At 39.8% G+C, this 17,910-nt stretch overlaps 1 protein-coding gene across 4 annotated transcripts in view; it reads left to right on the forward strand.

Annotated features, from left to right (window-relative positions):
- The window catches only part of Cul1 (cullin 1), a 152,115-nt gene that overhangs the window by 68,948 nt on the left and 65,257 nt on the right, over nt 1-17,910 (forward strand). For 2 of the 4 annotated variants that reach the window (XM_068387093.1, XM_068387095.1), the window contains exon 4: nt 8,894-9,055. In XM_068387093.1, coding sequence (XP_068243194.1) covers nt 8,894-9,055 — 162 coding nt within the window. The remainder of the gene's footprint in view (nt 1-8,893; nt 9,056-17,910) is intronic. The other 2 variants (XM_068387094.1, XM_068387096.1) reach the window with 1 other exon arrangement.

Consider the following 17,910-nt stretch of genomic DNA (forward strand, 5'->3'; position numbering starts at 1 on the left):
CGGGAGCATAGGACACTTGATGGCCGGAACTGGACTCCAAGAATTGCTGGAAATGATCTTTGCTTCCAATACCGTTACACACATTATGAGTGGAAAGGCTGTTGCAAGGGCTGTACGTGGTCACCTGTTGCTTGACACTGCTTTGAACACAGCTTTGATTGCAAAAACATTCGGCCTTCAGCTAAATGGCACCTCTGCTACAGAAGATCACGACGATGAGGATAGCTCAACGGTCATGGAGTTTCAGGATGATAACACCTTTGAGGATATAGATCCTTTATCGGTTTCAGTTCTTAATGGTGCGGAAATCCCTCTCCCAACTGAAATTCAGGAACTTGGAATTTTAGTTGATGAACTTCTAGAAGGACAAATGGTACCATCTGAGATAAGTTCATCACCAGCATTCCATTCTGTCAAGGAAAGATTACTGAATGCACTAAATGCAGTAGAACATAAAACAGGGAAACTGTGGGTTATGTATATGAAATTGATTGACATTGTTCGGAACTTCCTGAGGTCCGAACGAACAGGTGACTGGAAGTTGCATCTTGCAACCTTGCAAAATATGTTGCCTTATTTTGCTGCCTCTGGACATAACTTGTACACAAAGTCGGTGTACCTATATCTGCAGAAAATGTGGAAGCTGGAGGATTCCAATCCAGATATCTACTCCAACTTCATGGACGGTTTGCACGTCGTGCGAAGGTCGGATCGTTATTGGGCAGGACTGTCCCCAGATTTGGTTATAGAACAAGTTCTCATGAGAAGCCTTAAAACAACGGGTGGTTTGACGAGAGGACGGGGTATGACAGAAACACAGCGACTGGTATGGTGTCTGTCCAGACCTATTTGCGCAGAGGTCAATGATGCCATGCAGCAACTGACTTCAGTTAAGTATGCAACAAGTGAGCAGCATAAAGATCTGTCAAAGGCACGTCAGGCAAAGGACATAGCCGATACCAACAAACTCGTTTCAATACTGGCAGAAAGGAATCCATTTGAAGAAAGTATGTCATTGCAAAATATTGTGTCAGGGGTAGCTACTAGAGAGGACGTTAATGTAGAGTTAGCCAAGGAAGTTGGACAGAAAATTCTTGAGGATATGACAGGAAATATTGTTAATCAATATGTATTTCGGAAACGAAATCAGGTTATAACACCAGAATCAAAGTCAACTATCAAAATTGATGGGGAGAAAGTGAACATCGATCCCCAGCTACTGTTTCAGAGACTGGTGATCGCCGGAACACAGGCTACAGATCTGCTGGATGCCTTTCAGTATGAACTATGCTCTTATCCACCAGCTCTGTTTGAGACCAGGCACGTTCAGCTTAAAGCCAACAAACCAGCCCTTGCAAAAGCTATTTGGGATTTGATCCCACAGGATGATCGTCCGGACAAACCTTCCAATTGCCAATATGTACTCGATGGTGGTGCCCTACTTCACAGGATTCCATGGCAAATTGGAGACACCTATAAGTCGATCCTTCAAAGGTACACGTCATATGTGAAGAAACGTTATGGAAAGGCAGTCATCGTTTTTTATGGTTACACCAGTGGGCCATCAACGAAAGATAGTACCCATCAAAGACGCCTAGGAACGCGCCAAGGAAGAGCAGTCAATTTTCAAACTCAGATGTCGCTCAAGATCAAAAAAGAGGAATTCCTATCAAATGATGAAAACAAGCAACGTTTCATTAATTTGCTTGGTGATTCCCTTGAAGCTGCTGGTTGTGAAGTTCACCACGCAAAAGATGATGCTGATCTACTTATTGTCCAGACCGCAATAAAGGTTGTGTCGCAGTGTAATGTTATTCTCGTTGGAGATGATACAGATCTTCTTGTCCTTCTATGTTATCATACTAAGAATGTGAAGTATAATATGTTCTGGAGGCCGGAGCCTAAAAAGGGAAAAAAGGAGCAACTTCTGAACATTGGACATGTATGTCAGAAACTTGGAGATGATCTTTGCAATAGCATTCTTTTTGTCCATGCGTTCCTTGGCTGTGATACAACTTCACGTGTCTTTGGTTATGGAAAGGGTGTGGCACTGAAGTTGGCACAGGACAGTGAATACTTTTGTGACCTTGCTAAGGTGTTTGGCAACTATGATTCCAGCGAGGATGAAATAATTCAGGCAGGGGAGAAAGCTATGCTTTGTGTGTACAAGGCAAAACCAGATGGCAATCTGGATTCACTGAGACACCACAGGTTTCAAGAATTAGTTGCCACTAGCAAAAAAGTTATTCACCCCAAATCATTGCCACCAACTTCAGGGGCAGTAAAGTACCACAGTTTCCGTGTTTTCCACCAAGTTCAGGCGTGGAAGGGTAACAGCCTGAATGCTGAAAATTGGGGGTGGAAGATCATCGAAGGAAAAATGTTCCCCCTTATGACTGATTTGGACGTTGCTCCAAAATCACTATTGGAAGTGGTAAGATGCAAATGCAAGACAGGGTGCGGAAAACGTTGTGGGTGCAGACGACTGGGTCTTGACTGTACACCAGCCTGCAGTGAATGCAGGGGGATCTGTGAGAACATGAACTTGGAGAACACTGACGAGACTTCAGATGATGATCGTGATATCTTGGGCATGTGAACCTACATTTAAGGAGAATTAACTGGCATGCCTTGGTTTCAATTTCAACAAACTGACACCTGCATTATAGATAAATAGACTCATTTACCATGAAAACCTATAAATAGACACCAAGATTGTTGTCTTCGGTAGGATACTGTCGAAGTTACTGCGATTTTCAGTTTTTGCGTACCAACCATGGCAGCCATATTGAATTCATTATGATGTAATCATGACAGCTCCCTGAAATTAGTCTCAAATGATTCTTCGACCATGAAAACATGGGTATAGACACCATTTTCATAATTCTAGCTCTATTACTTTTGGCAATATAATCAAAAACAGATATTTCGACAATGGCTACCTTGAATTGCATATTTCACCATGTTCCACCAAATATATATTTCTACATTTTTGATATTTCTTTTAGCATGATAATTAAAAGTCATTGCAAGTAATTTCATTTTTCTGGCAATTTGTCCTAGGTCAAATGGTAGATTTACTGGACTATATGTATATATATATGTATATATATATATATATATATATATATATATATATATATATAGATAGATATATAGATAGATATATATATATATATATATATATATATATATATATATATATATAGATATATAGATATATATATGTATATATGTATATATACATACTGTATATATATATATATATATATATATATATATATATATATACATATATATATATGTATATATATATATATATATATATATATATATATATATATATATTTTGTTTGTGTGTGTATGTGTGTGTTTTCTATCTATGTGTTATGGGGTTTATGTGAATATTGTTCATAGAACCTACCTGTATTTTTCTGTATCCATGTTAATATTTTTTCCACATACTCTTTCAATATCAGCAGCCTTTTTAGTTATTATAGCAATTTTAATCTTTATTATTTCATTCCTTAATATTGAGTTTCCCTATTGAATAAAAATAAATGTACCCTTAAATGAGATTGGTTTAGATAAAACACAGCTTGTTTATTTCATGAACAGTTCTCCGTTATCGTAGAATAATCATAAGTTACCAAAAATAAATTAGGAATTATAAATTAAAAAAAAAAAATAGCATAACTGCAATTGAAATATATGTGCGGTCATTTTGACCGCTTGGTCGTTCTAGAGGGTTAACCATCAGTGGCCGTTCTAGTGTTAAGGGGCTTCTTTATTGTTGCACAAAACTCTGCACAATAGGGAGTACCCCTGGTAAGGCCAAAAAGCCAGATTGGCAGGGACATCCGCCCTCCTAATGGGTGAGTCACCCCTATAAATAGCGTTGGTTTGTATTCTAGTTATGGAACAAATGACAAATTTTGAGGTGATTTGTGTTTTTCCTAACGATACAAACCTTAGCTATTTATATATACTTGGCCGCCAACCCTGCCCCCCTTGAAGTCCTATCTCCAAGCAAAGTGAGCTCAATCACAGGTGAGGTGTTTGAGTAGGAGAGATAACAAGCTAACCTCTCCTCCCCGCTAACTAGAGGGATGGGTAGTTAACCCTCGCTAAATTTTAATGGCTCGTCCTTTCAACTTCGCCGAAGGTAATACCCCTGTAAATAGCTATAGTTTGTATTGCCTCTGAATTGTCATATTCAAGATACTATGACAAAATAGTTTTAAGATCAGTTTTGGAATAAACAATTTGGGATCTTGAACTTCATTGCAGTTAGATTGGATTTGAAGTGTGAAAGTGTCAAACAACCTTCATATTCTTTTTTGTCAGACTGTCTGGTTGCTGTGAGCAAGTTACTGATGATGATGGTGAAAATTTCAAGATACAAAAATATTTGGAAAAAGGAAATCCTAAAGATACTTAGCAAAAATTTCTTTAAGATCAGTTTTGGAATACACAATTTGAGATCTTGAACTTCACTGGAGTTAGATTGAATATGAAATTAGGAAGTACCAAACAACCTTTATTGTAATTTACAGACTGTCTGGTTGCTGTGAGCAAGTTACTGTAGGTGGAGAAACCTTGTGTAGGTACTATAAACTGTACGGTCTTGGCCAGGAGTTCAAGGTTGCGTTGTGGAACCTTCACGAGCAAGTTACCTGTTGACCCCTGTTATACTGTAATTTTTCTTATTAATATTATAAATATAATAAAGTAAAAATGAAAATAGTGAGTGAAGTATACTCTCTAAGTCTCTGAACACTTATTATTGGCCCCATGGTTGCTGCTCAGCTAGTTGTGTAGCCAGCAGGGCTCCTACACAGGACAGAAATCATATTGTATATGGTAATTTTTTATGTAAGTCTGAATGTAAGGTGAAATTAATTTCTCTTCTGCTTATTCTTTCTTTCTCCTCATCTTGGGATGAAGTAGTTGTAGTGTTACTAAGTGGATCTGATATGGACTCTGGTAAGCTCCATTTCTGAGTACCATTCTAATTAGACTAGATCTTTAAATGATAGTACTCTCCTATTCCCCTTTAACAGAGGGAAGGATGATGGAATGAATACCAATCAATTATTGTTATTATTATTATTATTGTTATGTTCACTAAGCCACAACCCTAGTTGGAAAAGCAAGATGTTATAAGCTTGAGGTCTCCAACAAGGAAAGTAGCCCAGTGAGGAAAGGAAATCCGAGTGAAAACAAACGAGACGTAATGAGCAATCAAAATGAAATATTTTGAGACCAGTAACAACAATGAAATAAATCTTTAGTATATAAATTATAAAAACATGAAAATAACGAGAGAAATATGATAGTGTGCCCGAGTGTACCCTCATGCAAGAGGCTATGGCACTACCCAAGACTAGAGAACAATGCTTTGATTTTGGAGTGTCCTGCTAGAAGAGCTACTTATCAAAAGGAAATTTGCCACAAACAACTGCAGTGCAGTAATCAACCCCTTTGGCAAAGAAGAATTGGTTGGTAATCTCAGTGTTGTCAGGTGTATGAGGATAGAGGAGAATGTGGAAAGAATAGGCCAGACTATTTGGTGTATGTGTAGGCGAAGGAAAAATTAATCGTAACCATAGAGAGGGATCCAATGTAGTACTGTCTGGCCAGTCAAAGGACCCAATAACACTCTAGAAGGGAGGAAGATTCCTTTATTGACCAAATACCAGGTACATTACCAAGTACTGGACATACCCTATCAGTGTACTCATGTCTATGATGGGCTGATAGGAGGTTGCTGGGGACATATCCTTAAGTCCTCTGTAGGACCAAGGAGTCTGGCATATGCCAGGGAAGAAAAAGAACCAATCGGTTCAATTCTAGGGGTACTTCTACCCACCAATAAGTGAGTCTCCCTAATTTAAAGGATGAAAGTTTTGGATACACTTGATTAAATGCATTTTGAGCAATTTTTATTTTTCTAGCTATACAAACCTTTAAAGTTAAACTTCCCCCTCAATAACCCTTCTCAGTTCTGAGTCGAATAATAAAATTTGTGTCTATAATGCAGAGTGAGCAATGCCTGTCTTTAGCTATCTTGTTAACTATTGTAATGGCAGTTCCAGCTCTACTGAAGACATTTCCCATTTTAAAAGACTGGTATGTATAGCTAGGAAATATATAAATCATTAAAGTTCATTTTCATTGCATGAATTGCAGCGACTGTAGTTGCATCTAGGAAAATGTTGAGACTATGTCCCTGCTTTGTCTGGCCTGACTTCATCAGCCATGTTTTCTGTGCCTCCTCCTATAATGCTCCCTCCTAGGATGAATTGAGTGGTGGTGGGGGGGGGGGGCATATTTCCTTGTGTTAAATGGCTTGGATATTGAAAACTTTTTGTTAAATAAGAGCAGCTTGACTCATTGATTATAAATTCTGTGAATAATGATTGAGTCCTCACTTAGTGCTTGGTAAGTCAAGGGCCAGTTAGGTGTTCATATTTATGGTGCCTAAGTAATTAAGGCAATGGTTGGTATTTGTTAAGGGTTGTGGGCCTCCAGTCCCTTTCTGACTACCGGGAGGGCTACTTTCAACTAGAGAGAAGAAAGCACCAATGGTATTGAAAATTGAAAACCAGAGATAAAGATGAATAAAAAAAAATAAAAAAGATAACCTCTTGATAAACTGCCAGGCATCCATGGCCCTACTATTAGGCTAACACACCATTTGGAAAAAAAATTAGGAAGGGAGGAGATAGAATATTGTTCTTATCCTCAAGAAAGAGGCTATGGCACTACCCAAGATCACAGAATAATTTGTTTGATTTTGGAGTGTCCTGTATCGTGTTCCTTGAAGAGCTCTTTACCATAGCTAAAGAGTCTCTTCTACCTTAACAAAGTGGAAAGTAGCCACTGAACAATTAAAGTACAGTTGGTAACTGAGTGAAGATGATTTGTTTGGTTAGCTTAATGTTGTCAGGTGTATGAGGAAAGAGCAGAATGTGTAAAGAGTAGGCAGGCTATTCAGTGTATAAGCAAAGGAAACCGGGAAAAATGACCTTAACCAGAGTGTGATCCAATGTAGTACTATCTGGCCAGCCAATAGACCCAATAACACAAAAGCAGTAATATTTCAACGGGTGGCTGTTGCATTGGCCAACCTACTACCACTACCATTGTTAACTATCATGAGAAGGATATGTTGTTATGGAGAGAATAGGGTTTTTATAATTATTTTTCAAAATGTTTCCATGTGAAACTTTTACGCACACAATGGTAATTTCAATTGCACATTTAATTAAGTTACATGAACTGAAAGATAATGTAAAGTGTTTTTCTTTTTTATTATGTTGGAGGTTGTCATAGTTCTTATGTTATATTTGTTACCCATTAGGTCTTGAGGGCTTTGATTGTAATCATTGATACTATTACTTATCAAAGTACACTAATTAGTTTGGGAGAGCACCGGAATCAGAATCTCAATACTGTATAACAAAGGGACTAGGAAAAGATATAGAAAGAGGCAGAGTATATGAAAGATGAAATGGGTGTAATTAAATTTTATTACTGAAGCAATAGAGCTTGTACAGTTTTGAAAAACTGGTGTATGAAAAGATTGAACTTTAGCTGGAGGCTAATACTCTTTATTTGCAATCATAACAACTGGAGATATTAAAAGGGTGAAAAGTAGAATTCTCAGAACTGTCTGGAAAAACAAGGGACTTAATGAAACCATGTAAAGAAAGAAATAGAAGTAGTCAGGGAAATTCTTAGTCTTCGTCTTTACTGTTAAGCATAAACTAATAGGTCATTGACATGGGCTGTGACAAATGAAATGGAAAAGATATTTTGATAAGGTGTAACTTTAGACTATTAAGATTAATGGTTGTAATATAATGGGATGATCATATCACACTCGGGAATGGTGGAACAATGTTTCCAGAAATTAAAAATAAAAGGAAAAAAGAAAAGCCAGAGAACTCAACGATTGAGATGGTTTGGACTTAGGAAGGGATCATGAACAGTTAGTAGGAGAAACCGTAAATATATAAGTTCAGGACAGACCCATAGGAAGACAGGAAATTGTGGGAAATAATAGGGCTGTAATTAAGGACTTGCTCTGATGGTTGTTTAGGAAGACTGTCTGCAGTATAGAAGATAAAGGAGAGAGCTAAGTTCACGAGTAACCTTTGTTATATATATATATGTGTGTGTGTGTGTATGTATTTATGTTTATGATTGTATGCCGATGTTAAGAGTTTTTGTTTTTATTGCAGTATTGAAATACATCGAGTAGGTTAATTATTGTCTGTATAATACACTTGGTGAAAGGGTTACAAGATAATTTTAAAGCATACACTATAGGTGAAGGTTATCTTTGGTTTTGATGCACATGGCTATTTCAGATATGTTCTTTTCTCATAAGATGTATTGGATATTAACTATTTGAGACACCCGTTACAAGGTGAAATGAGGAAATTTATTAATGCGCTTCTAAGACTTGTGTATTGCCTATGTTTGAAATATATTATAATGTTTTTCTTTTAATTTTCCTCGTCCAAAATATAATGTATGGTGATATTGGTGTGGTCCTGTGCATACAATGTATTACATTGGTGTTCATTTGCTTACTCCCTTGGCAGAAAAAGAGTGCTTAACGAGCTAAACTTATAGGCATGATATGCTAACTAGGTTTTGTAATTTGAGGCTAATTATTTACTGGTTTTTGGAACTGCCCCTATGATTAGAGACAAGGGAATTCTTTTACCGTTGTTACTTGATTGATGTGATATTGTATTGTATTGCTGGAAACTGGCAAAATTTATATGTAGTCACTGTGATGAAAATTTTTCAGTTTTTCAAGGTTATATCTGTCCTTAATGCTTTATGAGAATATTACCAAAGATTTTATTTTTTTCAGGTGCATCAACAGTCTACTAAAGCTAGTGGTAGTGGTGGTCCCCGTCCTAAGAAAAGTACAGCTGCTGGTGGAGGAGCCCAGTTTGTAGGTCTTGAACTTTACAAACGTCTAAGAGACTTCCTCAAGACATACCTTCTAGCACTTATGAAAGTATGTATGAAAGTATGTAGAATATATTTCGTGGCTGATTATAGCATGATGGATTCAGAGCTTATCTGGTCAGTTGTTATTTTTGTGTTGTCTGACCAAATGATTAACAGATTGCTTAAAAGAGCTGGGTAAAATGGTGCTTTCGACTTCTCGAATTCTTTTAATTGCTTTTTTATTTTCTACTGTTCTGAAAAGAATACTGTTAAGACATTTTCCCCCTTGACTAAATATTTATTAATTTTTATATTATATATACAGTACATGTTTTTAATTAAGCCACACACACTCTTTATACTTTACTTGTTTTGTGAATAACTGTCCATATGTATACCTACCTAGAGTACTTGAACATATTGATTATAGAAAGTTATTTCAACTATTTTTTGTACTCAAACTTAAAGCTAATCTTCCACTTTCTCTCTATCTTTATCACTTAAAATCATGCAGATCTGTCACTTGTATAAATGGCTAATAACAATCTGTTTTACAAGTTTCTTTTAGGTTGCTTTCAGGTTTATTAAAAATTATTAATGCTTTATTGATTTATTTAATGGGTAATATTAACTAAATTAATAGACTTGGGTTAAACTATAATCCATATTTTTGTCTAGCTGATGTTTGAGACATTCATGATAGGAAGTGCAGATTCTAAGCAATAATACATTAAACTTAACCAATGATTAGATGGATATGGTTCTTCATTTTGCAAGTCCAATTTCTAACAAATATAAGCCAAATTCTGAATGGCACCTCAGAATTTTAGAACCTGGTTATTTTCATGTTGGTATGTAAAGGGTTCCTAAAGCAAATTGTAAACTTTTTTCCATATAAGTAACTGAATGGTTAGTCATTTGCATAAACAAAATCAGCTTGGTATACTCGGCATTTCAGTATTCTTAGTGATAGTAACACCATATTCGTTCATATTTTTAGATTAAAGGTATGTCTCTTAAAGAGTTTTTGTAATTAAAGGATTGAAATAGGGCCAGGATAAGCTAGTAGCTGAAAAAGTAGGTTGGGAGGTACCAGTTGAAATGAATAAAAGGTAAAATACTAAGGAAACTTTCCAAGAATTGAAGTCTCCACAGATAACTAATTCGTTTTTTTCAATATTAAACTTACCCGATGATCATATAGCTGCAACTCTGTTGCTCGACAGAAAAAACCTACGGGCGGAATACGCCAGCGATCGCTATACAGGTGGGGGTGTACATCAACAGCGCCATCTGTCAAGTAGGTACTCAAGTACTCGATGTCAACAAAGAACCAATTTTTCCTCTGTCGTGCCAATGGCAGGACCTACTAAATACGCCGTCCCTAACTGGATTTGTTTTCACAACGATTTGGTGAAGTACACTATTCCAGTTTTGAGCTTTCGCTATGCAGGGGTTTTATCTTCATTTCAAAACTTGAATTCGTTTTCGATAGATTTAATTATGGTGACGAAGAGAGTATGGACTCTCTTTCACTTTTAAATGGCCGACCCTTCCCTTAGACGGAAGTGTGTTTAGGTTTTTGGTAATTTTGCTTAACACGTTATAGATCCATTTATTTATATCTCTCCGCCTTTTTAGGCCTCTTCGGTTAACTTTCCAATTATTATAAACTTATAAAAATAAATTTTTATGTTTGTTTATATGCGACCTTTCCTAATAGTAGGCGGTCCTAACTTGGAACCGAAGTTAATTAACATTGAGCCCGTTTTATCGTATTTAACCTTTAAAGAATTTAATACTTTTTTAATTTTAATGTTTTATGGAAGAATTTCTTTGATAGTCTCGTACTGTTTTCAAAGATGAACTAACGTTTAGTTTTTAGTCTCCGCAGTTGTTGACGTTCAGAACGTTCAACTTGCGCTCTATCGTTACGATAGAGAGAGAGTGTATCACGGTTTCACTTTGCAGTGAGAGTAAACCGATTCTAGCGTTTCGTTCATTCTTTCTTAGCTTAAAGAGTTTAAATTCTAAATAAAGGAACTTTTTATTTGGGATACCTTTCAGTTTTTTCCTTTAGCAAATAACATGTTTTAACGATATATAATTGGGCTCTTCTCTCAGGTGCTAATTCAAGAGAGAAGAGAGAGAGAGATAGAGACGGAGGGAGAGAGAGGAGAATAAACGTTTCGTTCAAGCGGGTAACGTTGTTCTCGTTTTTTACTCTTCTCCCTAGTCGCTGTAGGGGAAGAAGGTAAAAAGTTTCTAGGGTTTTATTCTTGTTCCCAGGCTTTATGCGGTGAGAGATTGTAAACGTAGTTTATTTGATCTAGTGTTTAGTCTCTTTTCCAGCCACTGAATTCTTTATCTTTATTTATGTTTTTCTGTTGCATTATAAAACTGTTTTCGCAATGACTACCTTTTAATGAAGGATAGGATTGCGTGTTTCAGGTAGAAATCAGTTAAAGTTTCGATTTCAGTGAAATAAGTGCAAACAGAAAATCAAAAGTGATAAAGTGATATGCGCAAAGTGTTACAGTGTTGCGTCCGAGGGTTCGTCTGTTCGTGCCAGTTGTTCACCTAGTCCGGGACCTCTTACAAGCTCCCAAGCCCAGGGGAGAAGTAATGTCGAACGACTTATGGGTTCCACAGGCCTTGATCGATGAACAGACGTTTTTCCCTCCGTGGTTTCGGGCGTATCTACACACGTTTGCCGACGTGAGATCGCCCCACCCACACAAAGACGAGAGAGCCCATTTATTCCTCGTCTGCGGAAGAGGTTTCTCGTAAGAAACCATGGACCAAATCTTGCAGCTTTTAAGTGCAAGTCGGTCCCTTCCGCGCAAGTCCAACGGCCTAGGTGTAGCCACTGGGTCAGTTCGGACTCGCTGCAGTCATCCGACGACTGCACACCTCCCAAGAGAGGCAAGGTGGTACCGCAACAGGCAGTAACTCCGTCTGTTGCCGCACCAGCTGTTTTAGACCCTCAGTCACGACGGACAGTAGCTCCGTCTGTTGCCGTTTTTTGTAGACCCTAAGTGGTCTTTACTGCAGTCTATGCAGACTCAGTTAGCTGCGGTTTTGCAGGAGTTTCGTGCGGAGAAGGTTGACACTGCTCTCGTTAGCCTACAACCTGCCACTGTTGTGCACCCAGCTCACGCTGAGGCTGCCTGCTCCCACACTCCGGCTGCGGAGAGCTCCACCTCCGATGCGCAATCGACCCTGCCAGACGCATGTTAACGTTAGCCGACGTGCGGCTCCCTCCGTTAACATGCGTGAGCTACCGCATCAGCAGTGGGAAGGTGGAGTCAAGCTGCCGTGTTTTGACGCGATGCGTTAGTTTCCGCATCCCACGGCAGTCCCCACCACGCACCACCACTCCGCTTTGGTTGTTGTCTGCTCCCACACTCCGACTGCGGAGAAGGTTGACGATGCACCCGTTTGCCTACAACCTGCCACGGTTGTGCGCCCAGCATGGCTGCCTGCTCCCACACTCTTGTTGTGAGAGCTCCTCCACCCATGCGCAGTCGACCCTGCCAGACGCATGCTGACTCCCACAGACACACGGAGCACTCCGTTGCCGTGCGTGAGCTACCACAAGCTGCCGTGTTTTGACACGGTGTGTCAGCCTCCGCAACCCACTGTGGTTACCGCCACTCATCCGCAGCAGACTAGTCAGTCAGGAGTTAAGGCTTCCCCACACAGCTTTGGTTGTTGCCAGCTCACAGACTGTCAAGCAGTTACATGACGTTGCCTTCTGGTCTGCTACTAATGCACCAGTGCTGTATGTCCTCACGCACCTGTTGTGGTTGACAGTTCAGTTTTTGACAGTTCACAGACTGTCAAGCAGTTACATAACGTTGCCTTCTGGTCTGCTGCTTTTGCACCAGTGAGACCCTCACTGAGATAACCTAGCTTTTCTCGGACATGGTTCCTGTAGATGAGAAAGTGCTGTTCTCCCTCCTTCTGATATTCCTTTGAGGACTCTGTCATTTGGAGAGGAGCCTTAAGCTGCTTAGCCTCCTATGGACTTTAATTAAAGCATAACAAGGCTTCCAGGGATGGTAAATGGTTCCGCTTCAGTCGCTAACCCCGTCTGTTGCCACACCTGCTCCCATAGACCCTAATGGGCTTTGTTGCAAGACATGCAGTCCAAGCTTGTGTCCTTGTTAGAGGATTTTTTACGGAGAAGAACCTTCTAGCCAACAACCTTCCTACCGGTTGGTTGTACGCCCTGTTGACGCTGAGGTATCCTACTCACGTCCGCCAGTTGAGATGGTTCCTCCACCGGTGCGACCCAGTGTGGGTTGCCAGTCGCACGTTGACGTTAAGCGACTCTCGGAGGTGGTTGTGGACGTTCAGTGTGTCACTAGGAAGACGTTCAACAACCAGCAGAGATGACTTGTTGTGACGCAGTGCGGCAACCTCAGCAACCCTGTAGGGGGTTGACTGCACAACCCAGACAGTCTACACAGTTTCGGGTTGACGCTGTACTTCCTCGCGTCCCCATGGTTGACAGTTCACAGACTGTGCAGCAGTACCATGATCTTGTGTCCGGCTCCGTCACGCATCCACCAGTGCGACCGGATTCAGCGAGTCAGACGTTGCCCACTCCGTTGCCGTTTCCTCATCAGTTTCGGATGAGGAACCCTCTGATGAGGACATTGCTGAACAAGACGATCAACCCCCAGCCCTGCTATCCATCCAGAAGATGCTGAAGAAGGAACACTGCCCTGTCAGGCTGTGGATGAGTCTGGTTAGGACACTGTCATCCGTGGTTCAATTTGTGTCACTTGGAAGACTACACCTCCGTCCTCTTCTGTATCATCTAGCTTTTCACTGGAAAAGGACTAGACGCTAGAAGCGGTCTCGATCCCGGTTTCCGGAAAGATAAAGTCTGGTCTGACTTGGTGAAAGAACTTTATCAACCTTTGAAAGGGTCTTCCCCTGACTGTTCAGACTCCCAACCACGTTCTCTTCTCGGACGCATCGGACGTAGGCTGGGGTGCGACATTAGGCGGTAGGGAATGCTCGGGATTATGGAACTCGAGTCAAAGGACAATGCATTTCAACTGCAAGAAGCTTCTGGCAGTACGTCTGACCTGGAAAAGCTTCAGGTCTCTCCTTCAAGGCAAAGTGGTGGAGGTGAACACGGTCAACACCCTGCTTTGACGTACATCTCCAAGCAAGGAGGGACCTACTCTCTGACAGGGTACGAGTTCGCAAGAGACCTCCTCTCCTGTTCAACAGGTCTAGACTTTTCACTAGTAACGAGGTTCATCCAAGGCAACTTGAATGTCATAGCAGATTGTCTCAGTAGGAAGGGACAAATAATTCCAACATATTGGACCCTCCACAAGGATGTATGCAAGAGACTTTGGGCCACCTGGGGCCAGCCAACCATAGTTCTCTTCGCAACCTCGATGACCTAGAGGCTCCCAATACTTTGCTCACCTATCCCGGACCCAGCAGTAGTTCATATAGATGCCTTTCTACTAGATTGGTCACATCTAGATCTATATGCATTCCCTCCGTTCTAGATTGTCAACAAGGTACTGCAGAAGTTCGCCTTTCACGAAGGGACAAAGTTGACGCTAGTTGCTTCTCTCTGGCCCGCGAGAGAATAACTCACCGAGGTACTTCGATGGCTAGTAGACGTTCCCAGAACACTTCCCCTAAGGGTGGACCTGCTACGTCTGCCACGCGTAAAGAAGGTACTCCAAGGCCTCCACGCTCTTCGTCTGACTGCCTTCAGAATATCGAAAGACTCTCGAGAACTAGAGATTTTTCGAAGGAGGCAACCAGAGCGATTGCTAGAGCAAAGAGAACATCCACCCTTAGAGTCTACCAATCGAAGTGGGAAATCTTCCGAAACTGGTGCAAGTCAGTATCCGTATCCTCGACCAGTACCTCTGTAACTCAAATAGCTGACTTCCTCTTATATCTGAGGAAAGAGCGATCTCTTTCAGCTCCCACTATCAAGGGTTACAGAAGCATGTTGGCATCAGTCTTCCGTCACAGAGGCTTAGATCTTTCCAACAATAAGATCTACAGGACCTCCTTAAGTCTTTTGAGACCACGAAGGAGCGTCGTTTGGTTACACCTGGTTGGAATTTAGACGTGGTTCTAAGATTCCTTATGTCAGACAGGTTCGAACCACTTCAATCAGCCTCCCTGAAAGATCTCACCTTTAAGACTCTTTTCCTGATATGCTTAACCACAGCTAAAAGAGTCAGTGAGATTCATGCCTTCAGCAGGAACATCGGATTCTCATCCGAAACGGCTACATGTTCTACAACTTGGTTTTCTAGCCAAACACGAGCTGCCTTCTCGGCCTTGACCAATATCGTTCGATATTCCAAACTTATCGTATGGTTGGAAATGAACTAGAAAGAGTATTATGTCCTGTAAGAGCTCTTAAGTTCTATTTTAAAAACCTTTACGAGGCCCGTCTGAAGCTTTATGGTGTTCAGTTAAGAATCCATCTTTGCCTATGTCAGAGAATTCTTTATCCTATTTTATCAGACTGTTAATACGAGAAGCTCATTCCCTTCTGAATGAGGAAGACCAAGCGTGGCTGAAGGTAAGGACACACGAAGTTAGAGCTGTCACAACTTCCGTGGCCTTTGAACAAAATAGATCTCTGCAAAGTATATTCGACGCAACCTATTGGAAAAGCAAATCAGTGTTCGCGTCTTTTATCTTAAGAATGTCCAGTCTCTTTACGAGAACTGCTACACTCTGGGACCATTCGTAGCAACGAGTGCAGTAGTGGTGGGGGCTCCACCACTACAATTCCCTAATTCCAGAACCTTTTTAATCTTTCTCTTGAAATATTTTTGGGTTGTCCGGAAGGCTAAGAAGCCTTTCGCATCCTACTTGATTTGGCGGGTGGTCAAAATCATTTCTTGAGAAGTGCCTAGATTAGAGGTTTTGATGAGGACCTTTAGTATGGGTTGCAACCCTTCATACTTCAGCTCCTAGGAGTCGCTCAGCATCCTATGAGGATCGCGAGGCTCAGTAAGGAAGACCTACTTAAAAAGGCAGAGTAATTGTTCAAGTCGTCTTCCTTACCAGGTACTTATTTATTTTATGCTTGTTATTTTGAATAACTGCTAAAATGAAATACGGAATACTTAGCTCATAATAATGTCAACATGTAATGCTGGTCTCTACCCACCCCCCTGGGTGTGAATCAGCTATATGATCATCGGGTAAGTTTAATATTGAAAAATGTTATTTTCCTTAGTAAAATAAATTTTTGAATATACTTACCCGATGATCATAAATTAAAGGACCCACCCTTCCTCCCCAATAGAGACCCAGTGGACAGAGGAGAAAATTGGTTCTTTGTTGACATCGAGTACTTGAGTACCTACTTGACAGATGGCGCTGTTGATGTACACCCCCACCTGTATAGCGATCGCTGGCGTATTCCGCCCGTAGGTTTTTTTCTGTCGAGCAACAGAGTTGCAGCTATATGATCATCGGGTAAGTATATTCAAAAATTTATTTTACTAAGGAAAATAACATTTCTCCATGATAATCATCTCAATGAAAGCACCGAATTCTTCAAAATAGATACTAGTGTTTGTTCTCGGAGGTTTGTAGACTGTTACAAAGGATATTTTTTTTTTCGTACAGTTTATTTCTATATATTCAAAGCTTGTTACACTAGTTCCTTTTTAACATTTTGAGATTTGAGTAACTTTTATGAAAACTGTAATGAGTCTGACATCCCCACCAGACCTACCTTCTCTCGGTATGTGAAAGGTGATGTTTTTTTTTTCTTTTTTTCGGGGGGGTTATCTTTTCAGTGATATTTGCCTTGTCAAAGTTATTTAACCATGTTTCAGGTAATGCTAGTATGTCCAAATATTTCTCTTTTATCAGTTCTTGAATTTGAATAGTCTTATTACCTATAGATTGTATATTTACATAGTCACAGTTTATGACACCCTTAGGAACCATGATCAGTATTTTCTGCAAGTCTTTTCAATTGCAATTCATAAGCTTTGCATTCTCTAGAATTTACTATGTGGTCACTTGGTTTGTTTAACTTTGTACTGTTTATACACTTTCACACTTTCGAATTACAATCCCTGGTGGAATGCTTTCCTAAACATTTCCTGCAGACTTTATCATCATTCTTAGACTTGCAGTGATCACATGGTACCTATCACGTATGTTGTAAGTACCCCATTGTAACAAAACGTTGTCCCCATTATCATGAATAGCCCTCCGAACTTCAGGATCACATTTCAGCACATAGTGGGTAGTCCCACCTGAAGCATTTTTCTTCAGGATTCCACTTATCTTCTCTTCTATGTTTTGGATTTGGTCCAGGCAATGATTTGTTTGAATCAAAGCATTTACATCATCATCTTCATCCTTGTACACATTGCATATCATTATTTTTGGTTTTAGTTTTCTGATTTTTCTCATTTCAGTGTCAGCAACCAATATCTGAATTTTGTTTGCAGCCTCTTCTTTGATCATTTTGTTTGCAAAGTTTACAAGGACATTTCCATTCGTAGTTGACCTAGTGTTAATTATAGGAATGTCTTTTAAGCGCTGTTCAACCTCGCGTTTTCTTTCAGTAATTTTCTAATAGCCAGGCCTTCTCCATCACGAGACTCAATACTACGCAGTACTCTAGAAGTTTTATTCCAGCTGTTACCAAGTTGTGGAATGATCTTCCTAATCGGGTGGTTGAATCAGTAGAACTTCAAAAGTTCAAAGTTGGAGCAAATGCTTTTTTGTTGACCAGGCGGACATGAGTCTTTTTATAGTTTATTTATGACATATTTGTTTTTGATGCTGTTAATAGTTTATATATGACATGTCTGTTTTGACGTTGTTACTGTTTTTATTATGATTTATTGTTAATTTGTTCTCTTCATTTATTTATTTCCTTATTTCCTTTCCTCACTG

The sequence above is a fragment of the Palaemon carinicauda genome, chromosome 14, assembly GCF_036898095.1.
Source record: "Palaemon carinicauda isolate YSFRI2023 chromosome 14, ASM3689809v2, whole genome shotgun sequence".
In the NCBI taxonomy this organism is placed as follows: domain Eukaryota; kingdom Metazoa; phylum Arthropoda; class Malacostraca; order Decapoda; family Palaemonidae; genus Palaemon; species Palaemon carinicauda.